This window comes from Ursus arctos, unplaced genomic scaffold (genome assembly GCF_023065955.2).
Source record: "Ursus arctos isolate Adak ecotype North America unplaced genomic scaffold, UrsArc2.0 scaffold_22, whole genome shotgun sequence".
In the NCBI taxonomy this organism is placed as follows: Eukaryota; Metazoa; Chordata; class Mammalia; order Carnivora; family Ursidae; genus Ursus; species Ursus arctos.
This window is the reverse complement of record NW_026622897.1, coordinates 58,118,029-58,144,207: the sequence shown is the minus strand read 5'-3', so window position 1 is coordinate 58,144,207 and position 26,179 is coordinate 58,118,029. Positions and strand designations below refer to the sequence as shown.

The window sequence follows — 26,179 nt, the reverse complement described above, 5'->3', positions numbered from 1 at the left end:
ATAGTTGGTTAGGACTCCTGCCTGGCCATCCTAGACGGAAGAGCCAGCTCACCTCCTCCATCATGCAAATAGAACCATAGTATTTGTGTGTAAAATAATAGTTTGTTGCTGTTATTTAAGTGGGTGTGAAGGGCAAGGGTGTAATTCAATTTTTAAAGGGGTAAATTATAAATATGGAGGGAAGGGGCACCAGAGCTCATCTCTATTTTAGTCCAGTGGAAGTCATTCATTAACTGATTTATCAGAAAACTATTAGCCCCAGCTATGGCAACATTAAGCCGTAAGTTCTATGTAACGTGATTGAACCATGTGTTCATACAAAAGTCATTCAAGTTTCCTATAATCATCTCTGTTCCATATAATCAACACAGGAAGACCGTTGTCTCCATAAAGGGACAGAATACACCAAAGGTGAGGATTGGAAATTTTCATGACTTAAATATGCCTCCTCTTGCTATAAAATACTGACCAAAAATTTCGACTTCTAGTACATCAAACAAAATATTATTGTGCACTTGACCATTACTTTCAATGACCTTGTGATATAGGATTTAAAGAGACAAGCACTGGAAATGAAATTATTTGTATTCTGCATCCAACTAGAAGGAAACCTGCCCATGGATGAGACAAAGGCAAACAATTGGCAATTCTGGCGTCCCTATTCAGAGATGCTGGCTGTGCTGTCCCAGGGAAGGTGACCTGGCTGCTAGGTCTGGGGGATAAGAGCCTCTCAGGGACACACTGAGACCTGGCCTCCAAACTCCCACCAGTGTCAGCAGCACATCTAACAGACTTCCCCCAGGAAGGTACTTTATGATTCATACTGGTTTTACTGATAAAAATTATATTATGCTTCAGTTTGCTGTGAGTCCCCATTAAGGAAAATATGACAAAGATGGGGATGAAGATTAGTAAAACTACGGAAAGCTGCAGGAGCTAGGACTCAGAGTTGAGAAAAAAACAGGATTTAAGAAAGGGCAGACATGATCAGATTCACATGGTAGGAGGAGCAGTATGCAGACAGGAAATAATGGGAGGGAGACACAAGGGAAATGAGGTGAACCTTTAGGAAGCCATAGAGTGATGTAGGTAAGAAGTGAAGGTAACTAGGGGCGCCAGGGTGGCTCAGTCATTAAGCGTCTGCCTTCAGCTCAGGGCGTGATCCCAGGGTCCTGCGATCGAGCCCCGCATCGGGCTCCCTGCTCCACTGGGAGCCTGCTTCTTCCTCTCCCATTCCCCCTGCTTGTGTTCCCTCTCTCTGTCAAAATAAATAAATAAAATCTACGGAAAGAAAAGAAGAAGTGAAGGTAACTAAACAACAAAACAGAGAAGGATCTAAGTTGAGGACGTGTTAAGAGAGAACAGCAATACATTTTTGTAAGAAGACCCTCAAATCCTCCTGAGTAGTGAGGTGACAATTGCTGAGCCTAAGAGCACCGCGACCATGTCCAGGGATGGGTGGGAGATGCAGTTTGGGACCTGATGGATTTCAAGTAAAAATGAGATGTTTAGCCAAAGATATTGCAATGCAGCAGCCACAGGATTGCCAAGAGGAACATACTGACTTAGGCCATCAAAGGAGAGAGCCTCCAGGATCTGTTCCACTCGTGCCCCAGTACAGACAGTGACAACCAACTTTCCCATTTTCCAGTTTTCATGCACACAGCCATATATATACTAGTCCCGCAGGGGAAGAAAAGATCCACTATAGAGCCTATGGATGCAGAACCTGGGGCCCCACTTTGAATAGCAATAAAACACCCTGGCATGGGCCATGTGATCATTTTGAGAAATGTGTGGTGAGTCTCCACTGTGTTAGACGTTTTCACAAGCACTGGTCTATCTAATTTGTCAGCCCTTCTCTAATCTCAGTAGGTAGGTAGTATATTAGCACCTTCCTGCAGAGAGTGGGTGCTTTGTCCACGCTCTTTATCGGAGGAGTGAGGGCATGAGCAGGAACCCTAGGTGATGTGCCGGGTGGGCAAGTGCGCGGCTCTGTTCCCACAGGCACACCAGCTCATGAGCAAAATAAAAATAAACACCCAGAGGCACCATCAACTCCCAGGCTTGGGCATGGTTAACATAAATTCCTCATGCTCTCCCCTTGAGAGTAAGAGGATGCCAGGGTCCCTCAAGCCCTCTCTATTTACCTCTTCCTCACGTGGAACACTGGCCGGAAATAATAAATGAGCAGGGAATTGATCCTCCCACCATCCCTTGCTTTCCCCTCCACTTATTTGTTTGTTTGCTGTGTCTGCCCTTCTTGCAGAGTTTCTGGCTGGCTGTCAGCACAACTGCTCTTCTTCCTGTGTGGCCCAATGCCCACAATTAGGTGAGTGCTGGCTGTTTGAGCAGCGTGGCCTGAACCAGGATTTGGATAGAAACAGGGGGTGGCTGACACTGAGGGCTCAGTCTCCAGAGCATGCACTGAGGCTGTTACTTCTTTTCCTGAGCGATTCCCGCTTAGAAGCCCAGGTCATGGTTATGAGACTTGCACAGATTCCCCATCAAATGGATGAGAAAAGACTCAGACAGATACACAATTATACACCTGGGTTAAGCATGGCCAAGGTAACTGTTGGCTGCAAAGGTCTGGGTCAGGCATGTGAGAAGGACCCACTGCCCTGACCTAAAGAATGGGACTAAGTGTGAGGGTGTGAGGGTGTGTGGGTGTGCGGGTATGCGTGCATGTGGGTGTGTGCCTGGGCTGCTCCTGTTGGTTGGATGCCCCTGTCTGTTCTGTTCTCTTCTTCACTGTGTGGTCTGACTGCAAAGGATGATACACATGATATCAAATGTGATCTCTAGAGAGAAGTGCAACCGTCCATGCTTACTATGTCCCAGGCACTGCACTAGGCAGTGGTTTGGGGCATGTCATATTTCGGCATAATAATAACCAAGAATTAGAGCTATCAGGCCCTTTTCAAAAATGTGGGACCGAAGGATTATATATTTCAAGCAAGCCCACCCACGTCCACACAGTGAGTAAATGGTGGAGCCTGGATGAAAATACTTGGCCATCTGGCTCCACAGCACATCCTGTGTGCCAGTATTTCATTGAGAGACTATGGGCACCTGTGTGTGTGTGTGTGTGTGTGTGTGTGTGTGTGTGTGTGTGTTTATCTACCATAACAGCATACACACATTTAATAAAAGGAATACTAATGCTTTATGTCATCCAATAATTAGTTCACGTTTAAATGCTCACAATTATACATCATCTTCTTTTTTTTTAAAAGATTTTATTTATTTGACAGAGATAGAGACAGCCTGCGAGAGAGGGAACACAAGCAGGGGGAGTGGGAGAGGAAGAAGCAGGCTCATAGCGGAGGAGCCTGATGTGGGGCTCGATCCCATCACGCCGGGATCACGCCCTGAGCCAAAGGCAGACGCTTAACCGCTGTGCCACCCAGGCGCCCCTATACATCATCTTCTATCCCTGGCTTGAATCCAATCAACAATTGCTTTGGTTTTCATTCTCTTCATTTTATTTATTCTAGAAAAGTGTTTTCCTCACCTAAACGCCCTCCACTGTATGAATGGCATTGACTCCTGAAACAGACCAGACCTTTTCACAGATTGCCCCACATTCTGGATCTGTCTGATCCTGGAATGACAAGCCTCAGCGCAAACGTTCAGCCCATGTGCCCACATGTGTGTGTGTAATGGCTTGGAGTGGCTGTGCGAACATCTGTCGTGACTGAGTGCATGACACATCAACACTAGAGGAGACCGTTCCCCACACAGCTCTGGATCGGGGACGCCTGCAGACAAGCTGAAGAGCTGGGATTCAAGCGCCGGGTTCGGGCTCCTGATGCCAGCTGCTGTTTGAGGCACTGAGCAGCACACACGGGTGGGTTTTCACACGGAGGCTGAACAAGCAAATCACATCTGTACCGTTGGCGAGAGCTGAGTCCTAGCCTCCCCCCGTCTGCCTGCGAAGCAGGTCACTCAGCCCGAGAGCAGGAACACTCAGCAGATGGGGGCCGGACTGTGGCCACCTTCTGAACTCTGGATGTGTTCCCGGAGCCCAGAACCGAAGTCATGGAGACGCTGGAGGGGAGGCTTCTGTGGCTCCAAGAAGTGTTTGTACGTATAGATAAGGGAAGGCCAGAAAGGCAAGCAGAGAACATTCTGCTTCTGTTTTACCAAGAGCAGAAGAGTGGAGGGTGTAAGTGTTGGTCCAGCAGATGTGGGTCTGGGAGCTGGGTCTAAGAATGATTGACAATGTGGGGGCCGCAGGGGGCGGAGCGTGAGCTCTCTGGGTCAGGCGTCAGAGGTGGAGGCACGTGACCACCACAAGCTTCCTGTCAGTGCTGCGTGGCTGGTGACGCGTAGCTGAGAAATACCTTTCATGCGAAAACACTGCTGGAGAAGGAAGAAGCTATGGGAAGTTCGTCTTTAACAGAGCCGCTCTCCAAGTAAACATTCTGGGGATTTACGCAAGAAATAGCAGTTCCAAAATCCAATTGTGAAATATGTTTATACTTTTCTTGGTATGTGTGCATATGTTGGTATGATGTGGGCATGTGTGGAGTGTGTACGTGTGCGTGTATGGTGTGTGTGTGTGGTGCGCATGTGTGTGTAAGGTGTATGTGCAACACAGGGTGCTGGGGGAGTGTGTTTCGCAGGAGTATGGGTTGGTGAATCTATTATGGTAGAATGTGTGAGAGAATGTAAATGTGGATCAGAGGAGATGGTAAACACAAACGTGTGTGTGTGTATCTGAGAGAATAACTGTTGAAGGGTCTAAGTTTCTATCCACCAGAACATGGGTTTGGGAGGGAACAGTCCTTTTGTGGACAGAAATCTCGACTAGAATTGTTAAGTCAAAATATTAGTATAGTATACAGTTTTATAGTGTATAGGGTATTAGAAAAAAAAATTTTTTTTGGTGGGTAGGAACATGGACTCGTGAGCCTCATCTGTGTGGAACTTTTCTAATTTTTATTGAGGTTCCACATATTATCCAGCCTAGTGTAGGAACTCAGCCTGTATTTGTTGAATTGACCAAATTTCTGGATGCTTACGTCATCCAAAAGTGTGTTTACGTCACAAATGTAAGATCTGTAGTCATCGGGGAGCGTTGAAAGAGCAAGTATGTATCCCGGAGTAAATTTTGATATCCCACATGACAGACCAAGCAGATCTTGTCAAGACCTTGTCAAGACTAAGCAGACAAAAAGGTCTATAAAGTCACAGAAACTATTAGCACCATGCGAAAGTCTACACTGTACTTTTTAACTCGTATCGGAGATGTACTCTGTCATGAGAAGAGTGATTGCAGCCAGTCTGGAAGGCTGCCTGGAAAAGTGTAAATCAGCAGAGGTGGCCAGAAGATAGAATATATTCTCTTGAGGTAGAATGACTCTATGTCTCAATGTATCTGAGACGATCCTGGTTTACATGCCAGTTGCCTACAGTTGTTTTAATACCAGCCTATATTTTCTTCAACGGTGTTCTACTGTGGATAACTGATATGGTCTCCTTATGTTTAGGAGTCAATAATGACGAGTAGCTGGAAGTGAGAGTGACTCAAGTGTCCCTAACTCTATCCTCTACTACCCTCTGTTTTCAGGGCCTGGGACTTGTGTCATCGTGTTCTACCATGATCGTTTTCAACCTGAGCAATTACAACCCAGGCCCCTTCATTCTGGTGGGGATCCCAGGGCTGGAGCAATGCCATGTGTGGATTGGGATTCCCTTCTGTATCATCTATATTGTGGCCCTCGTGGGAAACTGTACCCTTCTCTACCTCATTGTGGTGGAGCGTAGCCTTCATGAACCCATGTTCTTCTTTCTCTCCATGCTGGCCATGACTGACCTCGTCCTATCCACATCTGGTGTTCCCAAAACACTCAGTATCTTTTGGCTTGGGGCTCGAGAAATCACATTCCCAGGGTGTCTCACACAAATGTTCTTCCTCCACTATACCTTTGTCCTAGATTCAGCCATCTTGATGGCCATGGCATTTGATCGTTATGTGGCCATCTGCTCTCCCCTGAGATACGCCACTATCTTGACCCCCAAGACCATCAGCAAGATTGCAGTGGGCATCTCCTTTCGAAGCTTCTGCATCATCTTGCCAGATGTATTCTTGCTTACACGCCTGCCTTTCTGCAAGACACGCATCATCCCGCACACGTACTGTGAGCACATAGGTGTTGCCCGGCTCGCCTGTGCGGACATCTCCATCAACATCTGGTATGGCTTTTGTGTTCCCATCATGACGGTCATCTCAGATGTGATTCTCATTGCTGTTTCCTACACCCTTATCCTCTGTGCAGTCTTCCGCCTCCCCTCCCGGGATGCCCGCCAGAAGGCCCTTGGCACCTGTGGTTCCCATGTCTGTGTCATCCTCATGTTTTATACACCTGCCTTTTTCTCTATCCTTGCCCATCGCTTTGGACACAATGTCTCCCGCACTTTCCACATCATGTTTGCCAACCTCTACGTTGTTATCCCACCTGCACTCAACCCCGTTGTCTATGGAGTGAAGACCAAACAGATCAGAGATAAAGTCATACTTTTATTTTCAACCAAGTGTACATAATAATGTTCCAATGTGCTGTGGGAAAGCTAACATCATTTTATAGGGCATATTAATGTAGTAAGATTGAGAAAAAAATAATTCTATTTAAAGTGAGACCTGCCCGCAGGTGCTTTTGCATACCAGGAAAATGGTATGATCTCTATGAAGGATATTGTTCAATGTATAAAACATTCCTTGATGACCTGTTTTTTTTTTTTTTTGTGTGGAATATGCAGAAGCCCAGGATATGACTGGGAAAAAGAGGCAAAAACAAAGAGATGACTTAGTTTAAAAGGACAAAGCAATACAAATTTGGAAATTGAGATTTGCAGCTATGAGAGAAAAATGTGTGAAGTAAGGCAGAAACCCTGAAGAAGTGAGACTCAAAGTGAAAATATCAATGAAAAATGCATTATTAAGGGGATTTGTAGATGGATTGAAGAAATTTATGATAATATTCAATACTTATTCATTACGCATGTCTACAGTTTCCATTCATGTCCCCCAACACATGCAATTCTTCAGGGAAGTGCTATGAGCTATGCGGTACCAGCAGTGCTGCAATGAGGACAGAAGCATAGATTTCTCAATGCCAGTGTTTGTTACCCCTGGTGCTGGTGAGGAGTGAGGCTTCTAGACTCTAAGACGCATTGCAGAAGGGAGCCAAGCAGATGGTGTCAGGAGATCTCAAGGCAGTTCACTGGAACAGTAGAGTAGACATTTAATCTCACTGGCCAGGAGCCTGTGGGGCCCTTATCTATAGAGTGTGTCCCTGAGCTGGGAGAGAGAACCAACACCAGACACAGCAGTGCATTGCAGGGGAGATGAGCAGAGAAACGTTATAGGAAAGTAATGCATGCATGGTAAGACACATCTAATTGCACAAAGATTTTACTGGAGACAACACTCTATATTGTTTTTGAAGAAAGATCCAGAGTTCTTACAAGAAACCTTTTTTTCTTCTTTCATGATTCATTGATTTGGAATTGTTTGTTGAGTATCTACTGTACTGTAACATGATTCTAAGCATTCAGGATATGGCGGGTAATAATAGAGAGACTCTACTCCACTTTTAGGGAGCTTATAATCTCAGGAGAGTGACACACGAGACACAAGAGAACAAAGTCTTTACTTTCAAAGGGTCACGTAACTGATAGGGAAATGAAGTGAATACGGTGATGCACACAAGTGGGGACGAGGACAGTGGCAGAGAGGACAGCACAGGCAAAGGTCCTGGGGCTGGACACAGCGTGACATGATTGTGGACAGAACAGAGGTCAGTGTGTCTGGAGCACAGTGAGGTGGTGACAGCAGAGGAGGGAGGAGGAGGAGTGTAGCCAGGTCCTATGGGACTGGAATCATTCCAACTTCATTCTAAGAGGAGGACACTGAGCTTGCAGAATGAACATGAGTTTTCCAAAGCACAGAGCAAGGCAGTCATAATTGCGGAGCTAGAATAGAATCATACGACACACAACGTCATCCCTATTATTGTATTTGAAGGCATAAAATAGAAGTATCACTAGAATAAACACAGGAAATAAATGAAAGACTTGCAGAAATGTACATATTGTTTCTTGAAAGTGTGTATAGTGGCGTTTACTGAACACTTATATTACATTGTGAAATTTTGCCATTCTGCAATCATAGTTAAATAAAAAAGTGTGAATGGAATAATGAAAGCCTCATAGTAAAAGCCTACATATGCTTTTGAAGCAATGCCATGCCGTGCATAACATATTTAAAGTTTTAATGTAGCAAATGAGCTTGGATCTTTCCTGTTAATTTATCTAACATAGTTTGGCTTGATGTCAATGGCAATTGTAGGCAATGATTCATGATTAAGCCTTTTTCTTTTGTTTATTGTTTGCTTAAGTTTTGCATTTCTACTGTTAGTAACTGGGGAATGTGTCTCCAAGGTCTATTAATCGTGATGGAAGACATGAATTTAAAGGCCATCATTTCATCATTTTCAAGTCATTTATGGTATTTTTCATTTAAAATCAGGCAAGCGGTGTCACCTGGGTGGCTCAATGGGTTAAGCATCTGACTCTTGGTTTCAGCTCAGGTCATGATCTCATGGCTGTGGAATCAAGTCCCGCATCAGGCTCTGTGGTCAGTGGAGAGTTGGCTTCAGGTTGTCTCTCCCTCTCTTACTCCTTCTCAGTCACTCTCCCTCAAATAAATAAATAGAATCTTTAAAAAAAAAGTAAAAAATAAATAAAATTAGGCAAATGATGTTGTATGTCCATTATTTACCTTCCATGATTTAGTAGGCACTTCCAGCAATTTTTCTTATATATGTACATTAAATTAAAAAGATCTTTCAATGAAAGAAATGGCATTAAGAATCCTTGAATTTCCTCTGTGTGGATTTGTGTAATGGAAAACAATATCTAACACATTCTATTAAATTTGTATGCTGCTCAGTGATGAATTTTTGCAGACGCCTAACATACAATTCTTTACTCATTTTATTGATGACTTTGTTATTTTATGGCAGACATCATCGCATTGACAGAAATTCCGATCTTCCAAACTTCTAACTTGAGTATTTACCTCTAAAATTCATCCACTAGTGAAACAATATGTGGCATGAGAGTATTAAGCATATTAAGAATACGAAAGATAGTCAAATAAAGAAATCTGGCTGCCCATTCATTTCATCAAGAGGACAGACCATGGGGTGCGTGTGTGTCTCAGCCAGTCAAGGGCCTGCCTTCAGCTCAGGTCATAGTCCCAGGGTCCCGGAACTGTGTCCTGCATCAGGATTCCTGCTCGTCGGGCAGTCTGCTTCTCCCACTGTTCTTCCTTCTGCTTCTGTTCTCTTTCTCTCTCTCTTTCAAATAAGTAAAAAAATAAGAAGAAGAAGAAGAAAAGAAAATTAAAAAGTTAAAAAAGATAAAAAAAGAGGTGAAATCAAAAAAGTTCTTTTATTTAGCACAAACACTTGAGTCCATGGTTCAAACATCTCTGTAGAATTTTCCGCACAATAACCATTAATCTTCATCAGGCAGTACTTTTTCTTTTCGATCAGTTTCTGTCCTGTCACCACAAAGAGAATCATCTTGAATGTAACACATTAACTTGTATGCAGTTCCCGATTCTTGCTACAGCACTCACCACATTATTCCCTGCAGCTGACTGACGTTTCCTAACAAGACTTGCGATGGAGCTCCTTAATCCTGTTAGATCCTACAGTGTTTATTGGTTCCTATCATTGTTCCATTAAAACGTACTTGTATACCAATCTTAAAATTTAGAATAAATGTGTTGATATTGTATCCCTCATACTTTTATACCTGCTCGGAGTTAGTTGGGCTTGTCAGTAACTTTTGAAAGACGAATTCTTATTCATATCCCTGCCATAGTTTTTTTTAAAGATTTTATTTATTTGACAGAGAGAGAGACAGCCAGCGAGAGAGGGAACACAAGCAGGGGGAGTGGGAGAGGAAGAAGCAGACTCCCAGTGGTGCAGGGAGCCCGATGCGGGGCTCAATCCCAGGACCCTGGGATCAGGCCCGGAACCGAAGGCAGATGCTTAATGACTGAGCCATGGAGGCGCCCCCATATCACTGCCATATTGATATCACACATACATAAAATAATTTTCATGCTAGCAATATCTGTGCATTCATCCAGTGGCAATGAAATATACTTTGCCAGCTTTAGTTGTTCTGTGAGCTGGCTTCTGTCTCCCTAACTACTCCCTTGTACGTGTGATGCGACGTGGTCCTTGTAAAATGGGCAGCCTGCCTGGCACGGACGCCCACGAACAGCAGTGCAGGGTGGAGTCCTCACTTAGCTCTCCTGGGAATAAATCGTCATGTTTGCAGAGTGGGCTTGCCCTTTTTGTCTCCAGTCCATATCTCGACAACTGCTCTCACACGGCCAGTTCCAGTGTATCCACACACACTCCACAAGGAAATGCCGGACATGAGAAGACGTTACTGTGCTATTCTAGAATATTAAAACATTACTCTAAGGATTACTATACTATAAGGAGATTACTATACTATAAGGATATTTTTTTCGGTTTTATATTTGGAGAACCTGTTAAGTTTGTTCTGTGACAGTATAAACACAACAGAACTCATTTGAGTTAGGTCTAAAAACAGATACCAAGTGTGGGGGACATATTTGGAAATATCTGGTGTTACCACATCCTCTTATACCCCAATAAGTGGAAGCCTGGTCATTTTCGAGAAAGGGGAGAGTTGTGAAACTACTCATGTGTACTATAAGTTTCCGCTAGCTCCCGGATGTCAGTCCAGCAGGCATCTGAGCCAGAGTGTGTCCTCAAGCTGACTCTGCAAGCCACACGCCCTTGAGCAATGTTGTGTTATTATCCCGAGCTCAGGCACCCTGCTGGTGCTCCAGGCTTGCTGCTCTAGTCTTCACACCACCTCCTGGGGGAAGGTCTATGATTTGTCATTGTAGAAAGGAAAAACACGGGGTCAGGAGAGTAAGACCCTTGCTCCAGTCTGGGTAGTAGTGGAACCTATTCAACCCCATGTCTGACCCATTCAACAGCCCAGGCTTTTCCCACCACGCTGCTTTGTCTGTATGTCGGGCTAAGGGGCAGAAACAAGGCTAAGTAATGAGGACTGTCCGTGTCTAGGGGGAAGTTGGGTTTGTTATTTGTGGAGTGTGAAGCACGTCTCCATCTGAGTGTGCTGCGCCCCAGCCAGGGGTTCTGCAGAGACCTCCCTGCTCAGTGTCTTCCTTTCCTGGGATCTGAGTGCGTCAGGCATGGAAACCTGGGGGGACCAGGGGAGTCACCAGAGATGACTGCAGACCTCTGCTAATCCCTTATTAACAGTGCACAGCTGTGACTCGTGGGTTCTCAATCCCACCAGGGACGCAGAGTCCGTGCCCCCCTGATGGCCAGAGAAGACACCCATAAATCCTTCACACCCACACCTGCTCTCCCTCAGGCTTGCCCTGGGAGCACCTTCAGAGTCCGTAGGTCACAGTGCACTGACTACTGAATGGCCAAGTGGGAGCAGCAGGGACTGGAGCAGCCCTGGGTAGATGGAGGCTGGATGCCCCTTCCTCATCTTTAATCCCACCTCCCCAGCAGAGAGGTGAGAGCTTCTGACCCTCTGGCAGCACGAATTCCTCAGCCTAGATCAGTCACCCCCAAGACAGGGTCCGGGGACTCTGAGAAGCTCTCCTCCCTGTGCCCTACGTGGATGTATGCCACAGTGAGCCAAGCACTGAACGTCCTGCTAGAGGTTCCAATCCCCATGGGGTGGTCCAGTAGGCTTCTTTGTCCTGATGGAAATGTGTTGTTCACACCCTTTCTCAGAGAATGACTTTGGGGTGCTATGGAGAGCATAGGTGGAGACCAGCATGGCTGGTAAGTTTGAGAAGTGGGGTGAAGTGTCACCACTCGCTTGTCCCTGGTTTTGGGTCAGAACAATGTGGAAGGTTCAGGTTGGGGACCAGGAGCAGGGATTAAAAGACAATACCCCCACATTCTCTATTTTATTTGGAAGCAACCTTGTTTTTAATCCCCTTTTCTTGGCTCTATTGTCATGGGATGTTTGTTCTTTCGTCTGATCAATTCTAATCTGATACTTTCAGCCTGACATTTAGCCCCTGGTTTTTTTACACATTCAGGACCACTGTGTTTCAATATTCTATAGTTCAGCTCCTATCTCATCTTTTTTGTTTTTAATATGTATTAAAGCTGGCTTGATCAGGTTAGGAAATTGAGAACTCGGGGTGCAGTGGAAAGGAACTCATTAGGAATGGGCTCAAGGAATAATACAAGTGTGAAAATCATAATTACAATTCTATGTAATATGCGTTGGGTATTTGCCGTATATCAGGCAATATTGCTTTATTCATTTTTTTATTGCTTTTTGGTGGAAAAAAGCATTTCATAATTCAATTCATATATTTTAGCCAAAAAATTGTTTTTGATGTGGACTCCTCTCTATGGGGAGCCTGTTCTACTGGCCTTCGGGTCGAACTCTGGGTTGATTCCAGTGATGTGACGGTTTCCTGATATCGCCACGGACTGCGGCCAGCTCAGGATCCTCCCACTCTGCCATCGTCCTCAAAGTCCCAGATAATCGGGAGTTTTGTTTACGTATGTTGTTTACATATGTTATTTTACTTATGCTTACAAGGTTCCTGTAATGTCGTTGCATTTATTCTTATCCCCAATTTAGGGAAAGGAAATAAAGGCATAGAGGAGTTGATTCTCTTGTGCAAAGTCCCACAGCTGGAATGTGGCAGAACTAGGGTCTGAACCTACATCATGTGGCCTCGGATCCCGCTCTAGATCGTAACCACTGTGCTGAAAGGGGGATTACAAGGGAACAAGAAGAATGGAACATTGTGCCTGGCTTCCCTCTCACTCCCACCTCCTCCACACTGAGCATGGGGATCACAAATTCTGATTAAACCAAGGGCCAAAGTGCTTAATTGCTTCCCTCCAAATCATACTACAGAGCTGGGACTGGACCCTTGCTGCCGGAGTTCAGTTCTTGACTCTTCCACTCTGCCTTCTCTCTTGTCACTGCTTCTAGCTGCATGGAATGTTCCTTGTTCTGCTCTTCCCTGGAGGGAATACTGGTCCCTCAAGCCCCTGAGGCAGGACACTGTCCGTGAGCCACTCTGAGGAGAACGAGGCAGTCTGAGAAGGATCACGGGGCAGGAAGAGGGAGGACACGGGCTCTGGCTTGGAAGCCATGGGGACGAGGCAGCAGATGGAGGGAGGTGAGTCTCAGTCTGTGGCTGGTTCATGCAGCTCTGTGTGCCCCCCGGACCCCCAGTGACTCATGCCAGGAAGAAGTCCTGCATGCGTGAATGGAGTCAGAAGGAGGACCCCTCAGAGTGGGAGTGGAAACCCAGGTCAGATGAGCTGCCGAATCTGTGTGAATGGCAGAGTGTCTTCTCTTGCCCAGAAGATGACTGCTGTCAAGTGAGAAACAAGGCAAGACTTCCAGGAGAGGAAACAGTCCAGGACTGGGATGCAGATGTTGTTCCTCGTCCCAGCTGTGTGTGACCCTAGTCTTTCTGGGCATTGGTTTCCAGATCACAGCAAGGGGCACAGAGAGTGGGATGGCTTTGCGTGCACGGGCAGGTAGGAGCAGCTCCAGGGATCCAGACCGTGGCTCGGAGACAGTCTTCTGTTCAGGAGCTCAGGGGGAGCAGAGATCTTACTGCTACCTCCCTCGGGATGTCCCTTGTGATCCCCTGACTCAGAGAGGACACGGAGCTGTGCGAGGCCTGGAGAAGGGGCGAGGGACCAGGGGAGAGAGGAGTGGGCAGTGGAAGATGAGAAGCAGCCCCTTGTGTATAGCCAGGCTCAGAAGGGACACTGAGGTGGAGTTTGGAGTTTGAGAGGAGGGTTCTCAGCGGCTTTCTCCTCCCTTCACTTAGCCTATGAGAAGGAGCAGAAGTGTGCACGGTGGGCATGGGCCATATGGGGTAGTTTCCCCTGGAATTTTGCCATAAGGAAATATGCTGGTAGGGCCCCCACCCTGAGTTCAGGGCTTTGCTGTGGGGCCCCAGCCTTTTACAGGTTATGTTTGCCCTGCGGTTTGGGGAGAAACATTCCCAGGTCTAAGGGAGTGACATCTTTCTTTCCTCGGAAAGGCTGGGTCTGTCTTGTTAATCCTGAAAGGACGTTCTCAGGGTCCAGAGGAGCCCAAGGGCCCCCATGCTGAGAGAGGTAAGACCAGACCCCATGATGTGGCAGAACCTTATTCTTCATAAGGACATTCTGGTTTCTAAACCAGTGAGACTTTAATTTGGGAAAGTCTAATCTGGTTTATTTACCTGCTTCTTCTCTCAGGAGTGAAAATGGGGGGGTGTGAGAGAAGGCCCAGGAGGCAATGCTGCAGAGAAGCCTGGAGCAGACCCAGAAATGCTCGATAGCCCCCCACCGCTCCCCTCTGCCACCGCAGGCTACCCTGTTCTCTGCTCCCATGCCCCAGGACACTCCCTCCCCGGAAGAGCTTAGAATACCAAATGCAATGTCTCGTGAAGTTCATGGACACAAGCGTGGGCTTCAGGCAGAGACTGGAAAGCACGTTCTGGCTTCCGTCCTTTGTGTAGGCTGTTCCTCATCCACGTAAACCCAGGGAAGGAAAGCCTGTCCACCTCCACCGTGTGCACCTACACCGCCATCGAGGCACCTGGCCCCAGGCCCTTCCGCGGCTGCTCAACCTTGACGGTCTGCTGTGTTCTCTGGGTGATCAGAACTTTTCCAGGCCAGTCCCTCCAGACTCCATGGGTCTGTCCACGGACAAAGAACGGAAGGAAAAAGAGGCACAAAGCTGAGTGAGGGGATGAGAGTCCACACTGGTCAAAGAAGGAATTAATTTTCCCGACCCAGGTACTTCGAAGTATGATAATAGAACTGGAGGGAGGGATGTCAAAGCCATGGGCAGCTGGGACAAAATACTAGACAAAGTGAAAGGAATAGGCTGTTTGGGCGAGGAGGTGAGCTAGTCCAGGGGCATCTGGAAAAGGACTTTGGAAGAGGAGTTTTGTCTGAGCGTCGGTCAGTGGGTGAAAGAAAGAAGAGTGATTGCATCGCTCCAAACTTCTGACTTACAGTAATGGCGGGAGCACAGAGAACGTTGCTGGGACCAGGGATGGACGACACAAACAACATCCTTGGGGACAGGCCGTCAGGAGAAGCATGTTCTGATGCTCCCGTGTCCCTGGGCCGATGAGGGGAAGTTCCACCCAGAGAAGACCGTCAGAAGAGTGTGGTTTTCAGTCAGGTGAGTTTTGAGTTTTGTTTTTTTTAAGGATTTTGTGTATTTATTTGAGAGCCAGAGAGAGAGAGAATAGGAGTGGGGCGAGGGGCAGAGGGAGAAGCAGACTCCCCACTGAACAGGGTGCCTGACACTGGGCTGGATCCTGGGACCCCGGGATCATGACCTGAGCCGGAGGCAGATGCTTAACCAACGGAGCCACCCAGGTTCCCCAATTTAGTCAGATGAGTTTCGATTCAAATCCTAGTTGTATTTACCAGTTGTGTGTTGTGGAGTAAGTCTGTTGACCAGTCAGCCCCAAGTTCCTTCATTCATCAAATGGAGACGTTAGCTATTCCACGGAGGGCTAGAGAACCCATAGGTCAGCAAAAGCTGCAGCACCCACAACCCTGACCCTCATCCTCACCTGTGTAACGCCCCTGGAGAGCTGTCTGGCCCCTCACAGGCCTCATTCACACCCTGCAGGGACAGAACGCGGCAGAACCAGGACATGGGACTGGATCCCGCGCTGCCCGCTCTCAACCGGACTGTGCTTGGACCTGGGCCCTTTGTCCTGCTGGGGGTGCCGGGCCTGGAGGCCTTGCACACGTGGCTTTCGGTGCCTGTGTGCCTGCTGTACGTGGCTGCTGTGACAGGGAACGGCCTTCTGCTGGGGCTGGTGGCCGCTGACGAGACACTCCGGGCACCCATGTACCAGCTGCTGGGGCTTCTGGCAGCCGCTGACTTGGTCCTGGCCACATCCACGGTACCCAAAGCTCTGGCTGTGCTCTGGGGCCTGTCGCGGGAGATCTCCTTTGCGGCCTGCCTAGCCCAGCTCTTTGTCACCCACGTGACCTTCATCGCCGAGTCTTCGGTGCTCCTGGCCATGGCCGTGGACCGCTACGTGGCCATTTGCCAGCCTCTGCGCTACGGGGCATTGCTGACCCAGCGCGTGGTGGCCATAGTGGCTGTAGCCGCGGTGGCCCGTGGTGCCTGTGTCATGGTACCCCCTGTGGCCCTGCTCCAAAGACTGCCTTACTGTGGGCAGCGGGAGCTCCCCCACACCTACTGTGAACACATGGGTGTGGCTCGGCTGGCCTGTGGCGACACGCGCCCCAACGTTTGGTATGGCTTGGCCACCACGCTGCTGTCCCCAGCCCTGGACTTAGGGCTCATCGCTGCTTCCTACGCCCTCATTCTCCGTGCTGTGTGTCGCCTGCCGTCCCACGGTGCCCGCTGCAAAGCCTTGGGCACCTGTGGGGCGCACGCCAGCGTCATCGCTCTCTTCTACACTCCCGCCCTCTTCTCTTTCCTGGCTCACCGTTTTGGCCGCCGCACGGTGCCCCGCCATATCCACATCCTCCTGGCCAACCTCTACGTGGTCGTGCCCCCGGCCCTTAATCCCGTGGTCTACGGAGTACGGACCCAGCAGATCGCTCAGAGGCTCAGGCGCTGGCTCGGGCTCTTCTGGGCCAGGGCAGTAAGGGATGTGGGCCCTGAGAAGGCCTCGCGTGGCACTGACTGAGCACCTGTTTGCTGAGACACGCGCCCTCCCATGGCCAAATACTGCTGCCCGAGCCCTCCGAGCGCGGCTCTAACCGAGGTGTCTTCATCATCTGCCAATAGGTGGCGCTCTGGTCACCCTAGCCCTGTTCCCTGCTCAGGGACAGAATGCACCCTGATCTCACCTAGCCTGGCCTGGACCTAGCGTGGCTAGACGTTCCCTATCCTTTCTAACTGTGCCTTAATCGCCACAGTTGCATCTCACACACATAGAACACGTTGGGTCTGGACTGCGGCAAACAAGGAGGCCCAGGACACGGTGTGGAGATCAGGATCTCATCTTTCTCCTTCGCTCAGCCAGCCAGCACCGGATTAGTGAGAAGTGGCTCTGCGTGGGGCCTTTTGTCCAGTGTGTGACGCTAAGCAGGAACTCCATGTTTGCTGAACAGGTGAAGACAGGTGGGGCTGAGGAAATGGCACAATGTGAATCAAAGAGAACAGAGCTCTGGAAACTGACACGAACTCTGACCTGGCTGATTCACACTGCCAATCTTGGAAGAGCTGCGGGCTCTGGGAGGGAAGGCAGTGGACCGCCCCATGCCGCCCACCTGAGCTATTTCCCTCTCTGCTCACGTGCAGAGCTTTCCCCGGCTTTCCCAACTGGTTCCACTTGCTAGTTTACTTGGCCTCACATAGGCAGAAGACCCCAGCTCCAGTTGTCATGCTTCGTACCCTTTGTTCTTGCACACTTCCTCCTCTCCACCCCTTCTTACATAAGGCTGTAGGAACACCCAGCTGGACAGTGATTCTGGAGAGGTTTCCTGCTCCATGTAGCTGAAGTCCCAACTCATTCCTCTCATACTTCCCTAACCTCTGTGGCTCCCTTGGACCTGTGGGTACAGCAAGGCCAGGCCAGAGGAGTTGAAGGAGAATGGATCCCAGCCTGGAGCAGGGAGTCAGAGGGTGAAAATCTGTAAAACAAGATGTGGGTATAATCTCTCATCAAGGATTGCCCCCACAGAGCCCAAGGCATGTCTTCCTGGGGTCATACATTCACTTTAGCTCCCCGGCCCTTTCCGTAGAAGGAGAAGTACACACTTCATATGCCTCTCTCTACTGGGTATTACGTGTCGGACAGGGGGCTCTAAAGGAGACGATGCATTAGCAAAGGACCTTTATGCGAAATGCCTATGATATCGGAATTGGGGGAGCAATGACAAGTAGGGAAATAATAAAAGATACAAATTTCTCGATGGAAAAATGAGGGAAAATGCAGTCTTCATCTGACATTCCCTTATTTGGGGGGTTTGAGACTCACCACTGCTTGGGAAGTACTCAAGAGACATAGTGGAAAAGGAAAGAACATTTTGGGTGGTCAGCCCCAGGAACACTGAGCGTTGACTCAGGAACCAACTCTTCCTTTTCTTTAGGGTACATCAGCCCAAAGGACTAGAGGCTTGACAAGATGTTGGAAGGGGGCTTTCTTGAACAACAGGCAGTGGAGGCTGCTGGCAGCAGGAGATCGATTTAGCAGATCCATCTGAATAGTGGGGTGGGATGGAAATGTTTAGGGTGCTTAGAACAGTGAAGAGGACAGACTTTTTGGTGTGGGGAGGGAACATAGCAGAGCAGGCCAGCACGAGGTGGCTGAAGCAGTCCCCCCAGGGATAGAGCTTGGCCCTCTTCCAAGGGCCCTTGGTTAAGTAAATGGCTCCTTCAGATGGATAGTTACATTTTCCTCTAGGGTATTCCTCCCTTGAAGTTGAGAGAAAGACCATACACCCTCCTGAAAGGGACCCATCCCAATGCCCCCCACAGCCTGTCTCAGGTTTGCATTATTCTGTTTGGACAGGAGGGCCCAGCAGGACAAGGACAGATCTCAGCCGGAGACAGAGAAGAGAGACCGTGTTTGTGTAAAAAAGTCCCTTCTACCCATATCCGGAAGCACAAGTGTATCACAGTCCTCTTTCCCCACGCCCCACCCTGTCCCTTCAAAACCGCTCTCACTTGCTCAGTCCTTTCAGATGTTGAAATCTATATCCCTCCTGCTGAGACCATTCACTGGTACCAGAAATAAAAGCCTAGGAGACCTCAAGGGTCTTGCTCCCCTCCTGTAGCAGAAGCAAGATGCAGCCTGCCTTGGCCCTCTGGTTGCCCTTACTGCCGCTCCTCCTGGTGCTTCCAGGACAGACTCAGGTACAGACTGAGGGTAGAGGGATCTCAAGCAGGTGGGCAGATGGCTCTGGGCTTTGGAGTGGCTTCCCTCACCACACTGATCTGTTTCTAGAAGTCCCAGGTTTTGAGAGAGAGTGAGGGTGGTGAGACCTAGAAATGTCTGGAAGGGGGGTGGGATACCGAAGCTGCTCTGATTGTTGCTGGGCTTAGGGTGAGAGAGGGAAAACAAGGATGGAGATGACAGAGGAGGATTTCTGGGCTCCACCCTGCTCTTCTTTGAGGCCTCACTTTCTGCAGAAATCTGCCACCCTCTTTCTGTGTGAAGAATGCTGTTGTGAGGGAGGCCCACCGGGGCTATTGTAGGCACGTGTCCTTTGCTTCATCATCCCCAGAAGCTATACCACTGGCTGCAGCTGCAGACTGAAAACATGCAAAATTAACTCCTAGGGCCAGGAAAGCTATGTGTGGGCATATTCAGAGAAGGACAGTAGTCACCCATCTTGATTCTTGAAGAATCTTTAAGAAACCCCAGCTGATTTTTTTTTTTTAATTCTCAGAACCAGTGGTTTTCAAGTATAACATGAAGAATTGAAGTCATACGTTGTCCTGTCCTAGTGAGCGCTCAATATCAGTCCAGACTCTGGCGCCTCATGGTGCTGTTCATATTCATCTCCTTTCCTTGACAATTTGGAGCTCTCTGTCCTGCCGTCTTCATGACAAAGTGAACTTGTGGGAATGTACTGAATCTCCAGAGTAGTAGTACCTCTAAATGGTGCCCCTACACGGGTCCCCTAAGGCTTCTTTTCAGATCGTCTTTCCTCTTTTCCACAGAACCTCCAGGAAGAGTCTACTCTAAGTTCTGTGAACTGCAACCAGAAGCAGCCAGTGTATGAGGTAGGGTGAGGATGGCCCCATCTGTAGGAGCTGGAAGGGGACTGTGCAATGTTCTGGGAAGTCAAGGGAAGGGTCACTCCAAGTCACAGCAGAAGGAGACTGAGACAGTCATGAAAAGCCTCCTGTGCAGAGAGCTCTTCTCAGACACCCCAGAGGAGGGTCAGCCCTTCTGCTTCATGTCCCTACGCAGCACACAGTGCTCCATGTGTCATCATGCTTAATGTGCCCATGGCCTTGCTTTTGCAGCTGGTGAAAAATGTGCCAGGTTCTGTGGATGAGAATGGCCTGTGCCATTGTGTAGTTCACCTGCCCAACAACCTCGCTCCCCTGAAGCAGCTGGAGCAGCTACAGGCTATAACCCAGGAGCTCATGCACAAGTATGAGCAGGAGCTCTCCAGGGTGAGTGCTGGGGCTGCGGGCTGGGGCTCCTGGATCCAGCATGAGATGAGCCAGGGTGGTAAAGAAATTGCGGAAGGAGGCATAGCCCTCTTCTTTGGGATGAATCCTGAGGATGAAGGAAGAATTAGGTATCGTTCTGGGAATCTCAGTGGCAGTCACAGTACAGGGAGGCTTGTGTACGATATGCTTCCTCCACTAACAGGACAATTCATGGGTACAGGTGCAGCAGGAGACGGACAGAGGTTATAGCAAAAGAAGAGGGAAGTGGGATGGCCAGTGCAAAGGAGACAGAAAAGAGTTGGAGTTGAGTTAAAATAGGGGCGATATCTGGAGAGACTTGTGGATCCGGCTGGTGAGCTTGGAGTCAACGCTCTAAGTAAATGTGAGTGAATGGAAATGTGGCACCCACCATGCGATGTGGGCAGTTGCTCTTTGGAATGGGCACTCATGGGGCCCTGGGGAAGGCTGATGGGAGAGGACCAGGAAGCTGGGAGTCTGTGCATTCATTCACTCACCAAGACACTCGTGAGCGTGTGGCTATAACCAGGAAAGCGGGGAGAGAAGCTGGGCATCTGGGGGAAACAGTTTTTTTTTCTTGCAGTGAAAAGAGGGACATGAGTGTCCTCAGCTGTGAGATGGAGTTGATACGAATGCTCACCCCAAGGGCTCTAATAGAACAAATGAAAGTGCCGGATCTGAGAGTATTTCGTTGGCTGTGTGGCATTTGAGGGCATGTGAATGGAAGAAAGAGCCACAGGTGTTGAAGTTTGGGGCACGGGCCTGTCCCTGGTCCCACAGCCAAGTCAGTGAGTCCGCAGGCACCACTGAAGATCAGTCCTGGAAATGAACCTTGCCCTGAAGCCCAGAAATCCCATTGCCCTTGCTTCCTCCTAGGAGGCCCCAACCTACAGCCTGCTGCGCCTGGAGCTGGAGGGAGCACGGGAGTTGGTGACCCAGCTTACCGCCAAGGGAGGAGGTAGTGTGGCTGAGGACCTCCTTTCTCAACTCCAGAGCCAGGTACGTGGGTAGATTAGAGAATCCATCTCCCCTCCGTAGTCTCCTGTCTTATTTAATCTCATAAATGTGATGATTTCCAAAATCTCTGGGGAAAAAAGACACTGAGCTGATTGATATGGGAGCCTCACTTCAGTTCTTAGGAACAGTCCATGACCCATATCCTTGGCATCTTGTTTCCATAGGTGGCAAATGCCAGCCTCTCACTCAAGCTTCTGGCTGACTCTGACCAGCGCAACCTACGTGCTTACCGCCAGGAGGTGGATGTCCTTGAGAGCCGGCTCATTGATTGTGAAAGGGAGAGGTGGCAAGAGGCCTCTGGTCCACCCCTGCCCCCTGGTGAGGTCTCAGTCTGAATTTCTTAAGATCTCATCTCCCTAAAGACAGGGAATGGGAATGGAGGTACTGAAGTTTGGGTACCAAAGGTCTTGACATAGAATAAATCTTTCTTTTCCTTGCATGGCGCATCACTAAGGCACGCAGACTGTGATAGGGACATGCTCACATACAGGCACACTAGCATACACAGATATATACAGACATCCCTATAATCAGTCATGTGCACTATCCTCTATTATGCAAGGTAACCTGCTTATACACCTGTGCACGCCCTCAAGGAGAAGGAAAGATGCTGAAATGCACACATGGCTATTAACACTTTCATTGTCCTCTCCCTGTGGGTTTGTGTTTCACTCCTGGTTTCTACCTTGCCTGCTCTCTTCTCTAGGTTCTTGTGCCCATGGAGGCCTCCAGAGAGTCAGCAGACCTCTTGTGGTGCAACTCAATTGGAGAGGCTTCTCCCACAAGGCAGGTGCCTGGGGTCGAGACTCGACACCCAATCCAGACTCTTCCCTCTATTGGGTGGCTCCTCTGAGTTCAGGGGACAGGTGAGCCGAGGATGGTTTCTCTTTTTTAACCAGGTTCATTCCAAATGTTTCCTACCCTACCGTAACAGGTTTGTTTCTTTGTGGCCCTAGCAGAGTTTCCTCTCTCCATTTTAGGTATGACCCTGGCAAACTTAGCCTAGGCCTGACAGGTTACATTGTAGAGCTGCTCTCAGGATTAAGGATGACTGAGATGGCCCTGAGCTCCTTCACAAACCCACTGTCTGAAATTTCTAATCCCATCTTAATCCAAACTGGTTCTATCTATAGCCTGATCTTATCTCAAGAGGAAACTCTTTTCCACCTGGCCCTCAGAATCCTAGCTTCTTCTTAGAAGTAGTTTAAAGGATGAACTTGGCCATACTTGAGACTTGGACTCAAATGGAGCTGAGTTTGAATCTCAGTTCTACCACGTAAGCTATGTGAGCTTGGAGAAATGCATTAACGTCTCGGACCCATTCTAGCTGCCTGGAAAGTGAGGATAGTTAAATTTTGAGAATATCATGTGAGATTTCACAGCAAAGTGAACAGCATAGTCCGTGCTGATAGATGCTTTTTAGATAAAAGGATTGCTAATGGAATCCACAAGTAGATGAAAGAGCCCTTCAATTACCTGGCAGCCTGGCTAGGCGGCTCGGCTAACACACAGGCAGGGAGCTTAAAGTCAGTCCACATAGGAGTATGAGAAAGATCCAACTGCATAGGAGATTATGGGAGGGAAGGATGAGCGTGGTTTGAAACTGTCACCGAAGAGCTCAGTGGAAGCTCATCTCAGATAGATCAGTGTTACTGATAACATTGCTCCCGATTCCTCCAGGTGCTTTATAGCTCGTGAAGTGTGTTAACATGACTTTGCATTTTAAATCATCTCAAAATCTCTGTGGGTAAGGCAGGACTTATGGACCAAGGTCAAGCAGTGACAACACTCTGAATTCAGGGATAATTTAAAGAACTTTCCAAAGTCACCTCATGAGCATGTGTCTCCCCAAATCCAGCTCCAGAACTACGTCCTGCTGCAGTACACGCGTGTCTTAGGGGCAGGTGGAAGGCAGTGGAATCTAGGTACAGAAGAGTCTCCATAAAGTAGAAAAGTAAAATAGCTATCCCTTGTTGATTGCTCACTCGGCAATGAATAGTCTACTAACTGGTTATTAGGACCAGTCAGTCCTAATAGCAATGAAATAGACTCCTATGTTATTCTTTTTACAGATTTGAGTTATGAGCCAAGTGACTTTGAGCAAATTACGTAGTCTTTTTGAGACCGAGTCTCCTAGTCTGTGGGAATACAAGCTACCTTCTGGGGCTTTTGCTGGAATTAAATGAGATAAGCCACTCAGAGTTTCCACGAGGCATTGTTGAGTTGATGTCAATGTTATTTCTATTCCTGATTTTCTTACAGTTATGTTTTTGTCCCAGTATATTGTAAGTAAAGGAAGAGAGATTACAAATCAGTTCTGTTTGATTCCAAAGCTCCCACTATTAATTAGAACATTAGCCTGCTCATTTTTATCAGCATTGTGTATCCTGACGGTGCTGGTGTGGCGCTTGGCCTAGGTACTTTGACTACTACCGGCTGTACAAGTCCTATGATGACCTGGTGCTGATGAAGAACTACGTGGAGAGGTCAATGGGCTACGGCGATGGCAGCGGTAATACCGTGTACGAGAACTTCATGTATTTCAACTATTACGGCACACGTGACATTGCCAAGGTGAATCTCTCCTCCAACACTCTGCTGCTACGACGCCCGCTGCCCAGCGCCACCTACAACAACCGCTTCTCCTATGCTGGTGTGTCCTGGAAAGACATAGATTTTGCTGGTGATGAGAAGGGGCTGTGGGTGCTCTATGCCACTGAGGAGAGCAAGGGGAACCTGGTTGTGAGCCGTCTCAATACCAGCACCTTGGAAGTGGAGAAAACCTGGCGCACCAGCCAGTACAAGCCAGCCATGTCAGGAGCCTTCATGGCCTGTGGAGTGCTCTACGCCTTACGCCCCCTGAGCACCCGCCAAGAGGAGATCTTCTATGCTTTTGATACCACCACTGGGCGGGAGCGCCGTCTCAGCATCCTGCTGGATAAGATGCTGGAAACGCTTCATGGCATCAATTACTCCCCCTCGGATCACAAGCTCTATGTCTACAATGATGGCTACCTGATCAATTATGACCTCAGCTTCCTGACGCTGAAGCACAAGCAATCAAAACTACCAGCTGGAAAGTTCTCCTGGCTTCCTACCGTACCACATCCTGTCACACCCAAGAAAACTTCCAGGCCCTGACCCCCTGGGGCAGAGTACTGGGAGAATCATGTCTCCTTCTCATCCTCCAGATGGATCACCCCCCAAAATGGCCATCAGTCCTACTGAATGAGAAATGTTGATTATGTCTTTATTATTGATGATTCTTTATAATTGATAATTCTATAGAATGGATAACTCAATCTTCACATTAAAGTTCTTTTTAGTAATGGCCTAGGTGGATTTGATTGGGGTTTAACTGGGAAACTAACACTAACAAACACCTCTTTACTAGAATCCTAGAATTGTAGGAACTGCACTCTAATTTTTAAAACAAATCTATTCTGTGTTTTGAAAACCAGGAATCCAGCTCTGACAATTATAAAATTCCATGAACTAGGCTTAGGATGGTAAGTCTCAGGTTGAGAGCCTCTGGTCCCAGTGCAGAGACCCAGGGCAGCTGGTCATTAGAAGGGGTATAGAAGCCCGCTTTCTTATCCTCAGCCGCCTGCAGGTACCTCGGGAGAAAAGGGACAGCGTGTCGGTGTGAAAATCAATGGTTCCCTGTCCTGAATCGATCTCACTTTGAATGCAATTGAGAGAAGGCCTTAGCCTAAGTCCCATTCTAGGAAGTGAGCAGCGAATGGCTGAGCATGAGGAGGGTCTGACAGGGACTGAGCTGGTGGTCTAGACATTCTCAGTAGAGAACCTTTAGGTGTGACACAGGAAGTCCCCTGGCCAACTGTCTGTCATTTCTTTGCTCATCTTCAACACACTGAGAACATGGAGGCCCGGACACCCCACCTCTGTTACTTATCTATCCCCATGGTTTAACTCCCTTCCATGGGGTTGGATGGAATGTTCAAAATTTCAGACCCCAAAGTCCTCATAGTCACACAGAGGATACCAGAACACTTCATGCACACTGTCTCATGCTGATACTTCCACATATACGAACATTCACAAATATACATCCAAGCAGCCATATCGGTTCTTTCTCATATGTAGAATATTTCCATCTCCATAGATATAAGTACACATTTTAACATATCCACTAAGGGAAAGTTCATCTGCTGCCCAAATATAGATCAAGCACCATCCTCCAAACCTGCATGGAACTGAGAATCTGTTTTAGTTGCCTAAACCTGTTCTGTTAGGGATTTCACTACGAATCACCTCCGCCATCACCTCTTGAATTATAGACATCTCTCCCCCTAATGCTATGCCACAGAGGTGGGCACTGGAGACTGGGCTAAGACACTGAATCAAATATTTCTAAAAGTTCTGCTAAAATGACATGTAGAAAAGGCCAAGAGATAGGTGAATAAAAAATATTTTGCGAGGAAGGACTCACGTGCCTTTAATTGATATGTTCCTTAGGGAGCCTCCGCAGCTAGCCTTGCTGCTGCTTTTAGGATAGAGGAAAGCTTTCTCCACATGGGAGCACTGTCAGTTAAGTCCAGTATCCCTAAACCTAGAGCCGAAGAAAATCATGACCTAAATCATGACCTCCTCTTCCACTTGTGAACTTTGTCCTTGCTCCCTTTTCCTTTGTAAGGCCTCACTTTTTTGTGATCTCTAACGAAAGTAATAAGATCCTTCTTACAGGAAAGAATCTATTCTTACAGGTATGCAGTTTTATCCATGGCTTCAACAAACCCAACTTTCAACATAACAAGCCTGCCATCCCAACAGGGACCCACACACCACAGACAAGAACACATCTCACATAAACAATCTGGACTTTTTTTTTTAAGATTTTTAAAATTTTTAAAATTTATGTGACAGAGAGAGAGAGAGAGAGCAGAAGCGGGGAGAA

At 48.0% G+C, this 26,179-nt stretch overlaps 3 protein-coding genes across 3 annotated transcripts; all 3 read left to right on the top strand.

Annotated features, from left to right (window-relative positions):
• Nucleotides 1-5,596: 5,596 nt before the first annotated feature.
• LOC123000609 (olfactory receptor 52H1) lies at nucleotides 5,597-6,553 on the top strand. The gene has a single exon (XM_044381094.2). The coding sequence runs from the start codon at nucleotides 5,609-5,611 to the stop codon at nucleotides 6,551-6,553; it is 945 nt and encodes a 314-aa protein (XP_044237029.2). The 5' UTR covers nucleotides 5,597-5,608.
• A 9,213-nt stretch (nucleotides 6,554-15,766) lies between these two features.
• On the top strand, nucleotides 15,767-16,780 carry LOC113248271 (olfactory receptor 52Z1P-like). Its single transcript, XM_026489635.2, has one exon. It carries the CDS (start codon nucleotides 15,767-15,769, stop codon nucleotides 16,778-16,780), a length of 1,014 nt encoding a protein of 337 aa, XP_026345420.1.
• A 2,015-nt stretch (nucleotides 16,781-18,795) lies between these two features.
• On the top strand, nucleotides 18,796-24,586 carry LOC113248272 (olfactomedin-4-like). The gene is made up of 7 exons (XM_026489636.4): nucleotides 18,796-18,954; nucleotides 19,765-19,827; nucleotides 20,074-20,226; nucleotides 21,121-21,243; nucleotides 21,426-21,579; nucleotides 21,968-22,127; nucleotides 23,679-24,586. The coding sequence occupies exons 1-7, from the start codon at nucleotides 18,886-18,888 to the stop codon at nucleotides 24,400-24,402; spliced, it is 1,446 nt and encodes a 481-aa protein (XP_026345421.2). The 5' UTR covers nucleotides 18,796-18,885; the 3' UTR covers nucleotides 24,403-24,586.
• The last annotated feature ends 1,593 nt before the right edge of the window (nucleotides 24,587-26,179 follow it).

Excerpts from the sequence above, each read along its gene's own strand:
- LOC113248272 (XM_026489636.4), top strand. The coding sequence starts at position 18,886 with ATGCAGCCTGCCTTGGCCCTCTGGTTGCCCTTACTGCCGCTCCTCCTG. Across the intron at positions 18,955-19,764 it reads TGCTTCCAGGACAGACTCAG|AACCTCCAGGAAGAGTCTAC; the intron begins GTACAGACTGAG and ends TCTTTTCCACAG. Across the intron at positions 20,227-21,120 it reads ATGAGCAGGAGCTCTCCAGG|GAGGCCCCAACCTACAGCCT; the intron begins GTGAGTGCTGGG and ends GCTTCCTCCTAG.
- LOC113248271 (XM_026489635.2), top strand. The coding sequence starts at position 15,767 with ATGGGACTGGATCCCGCGCTGCCCGCTCTCAACCGGACTGTGCTTGGA.
- LOC123000609 (XM_044381094.2), top strand. The coding sequence starts at position 5,609 with ATGATCGTTTTCAACCTGAGCAATTACAACCCAGGCCCCTTCATTCTG.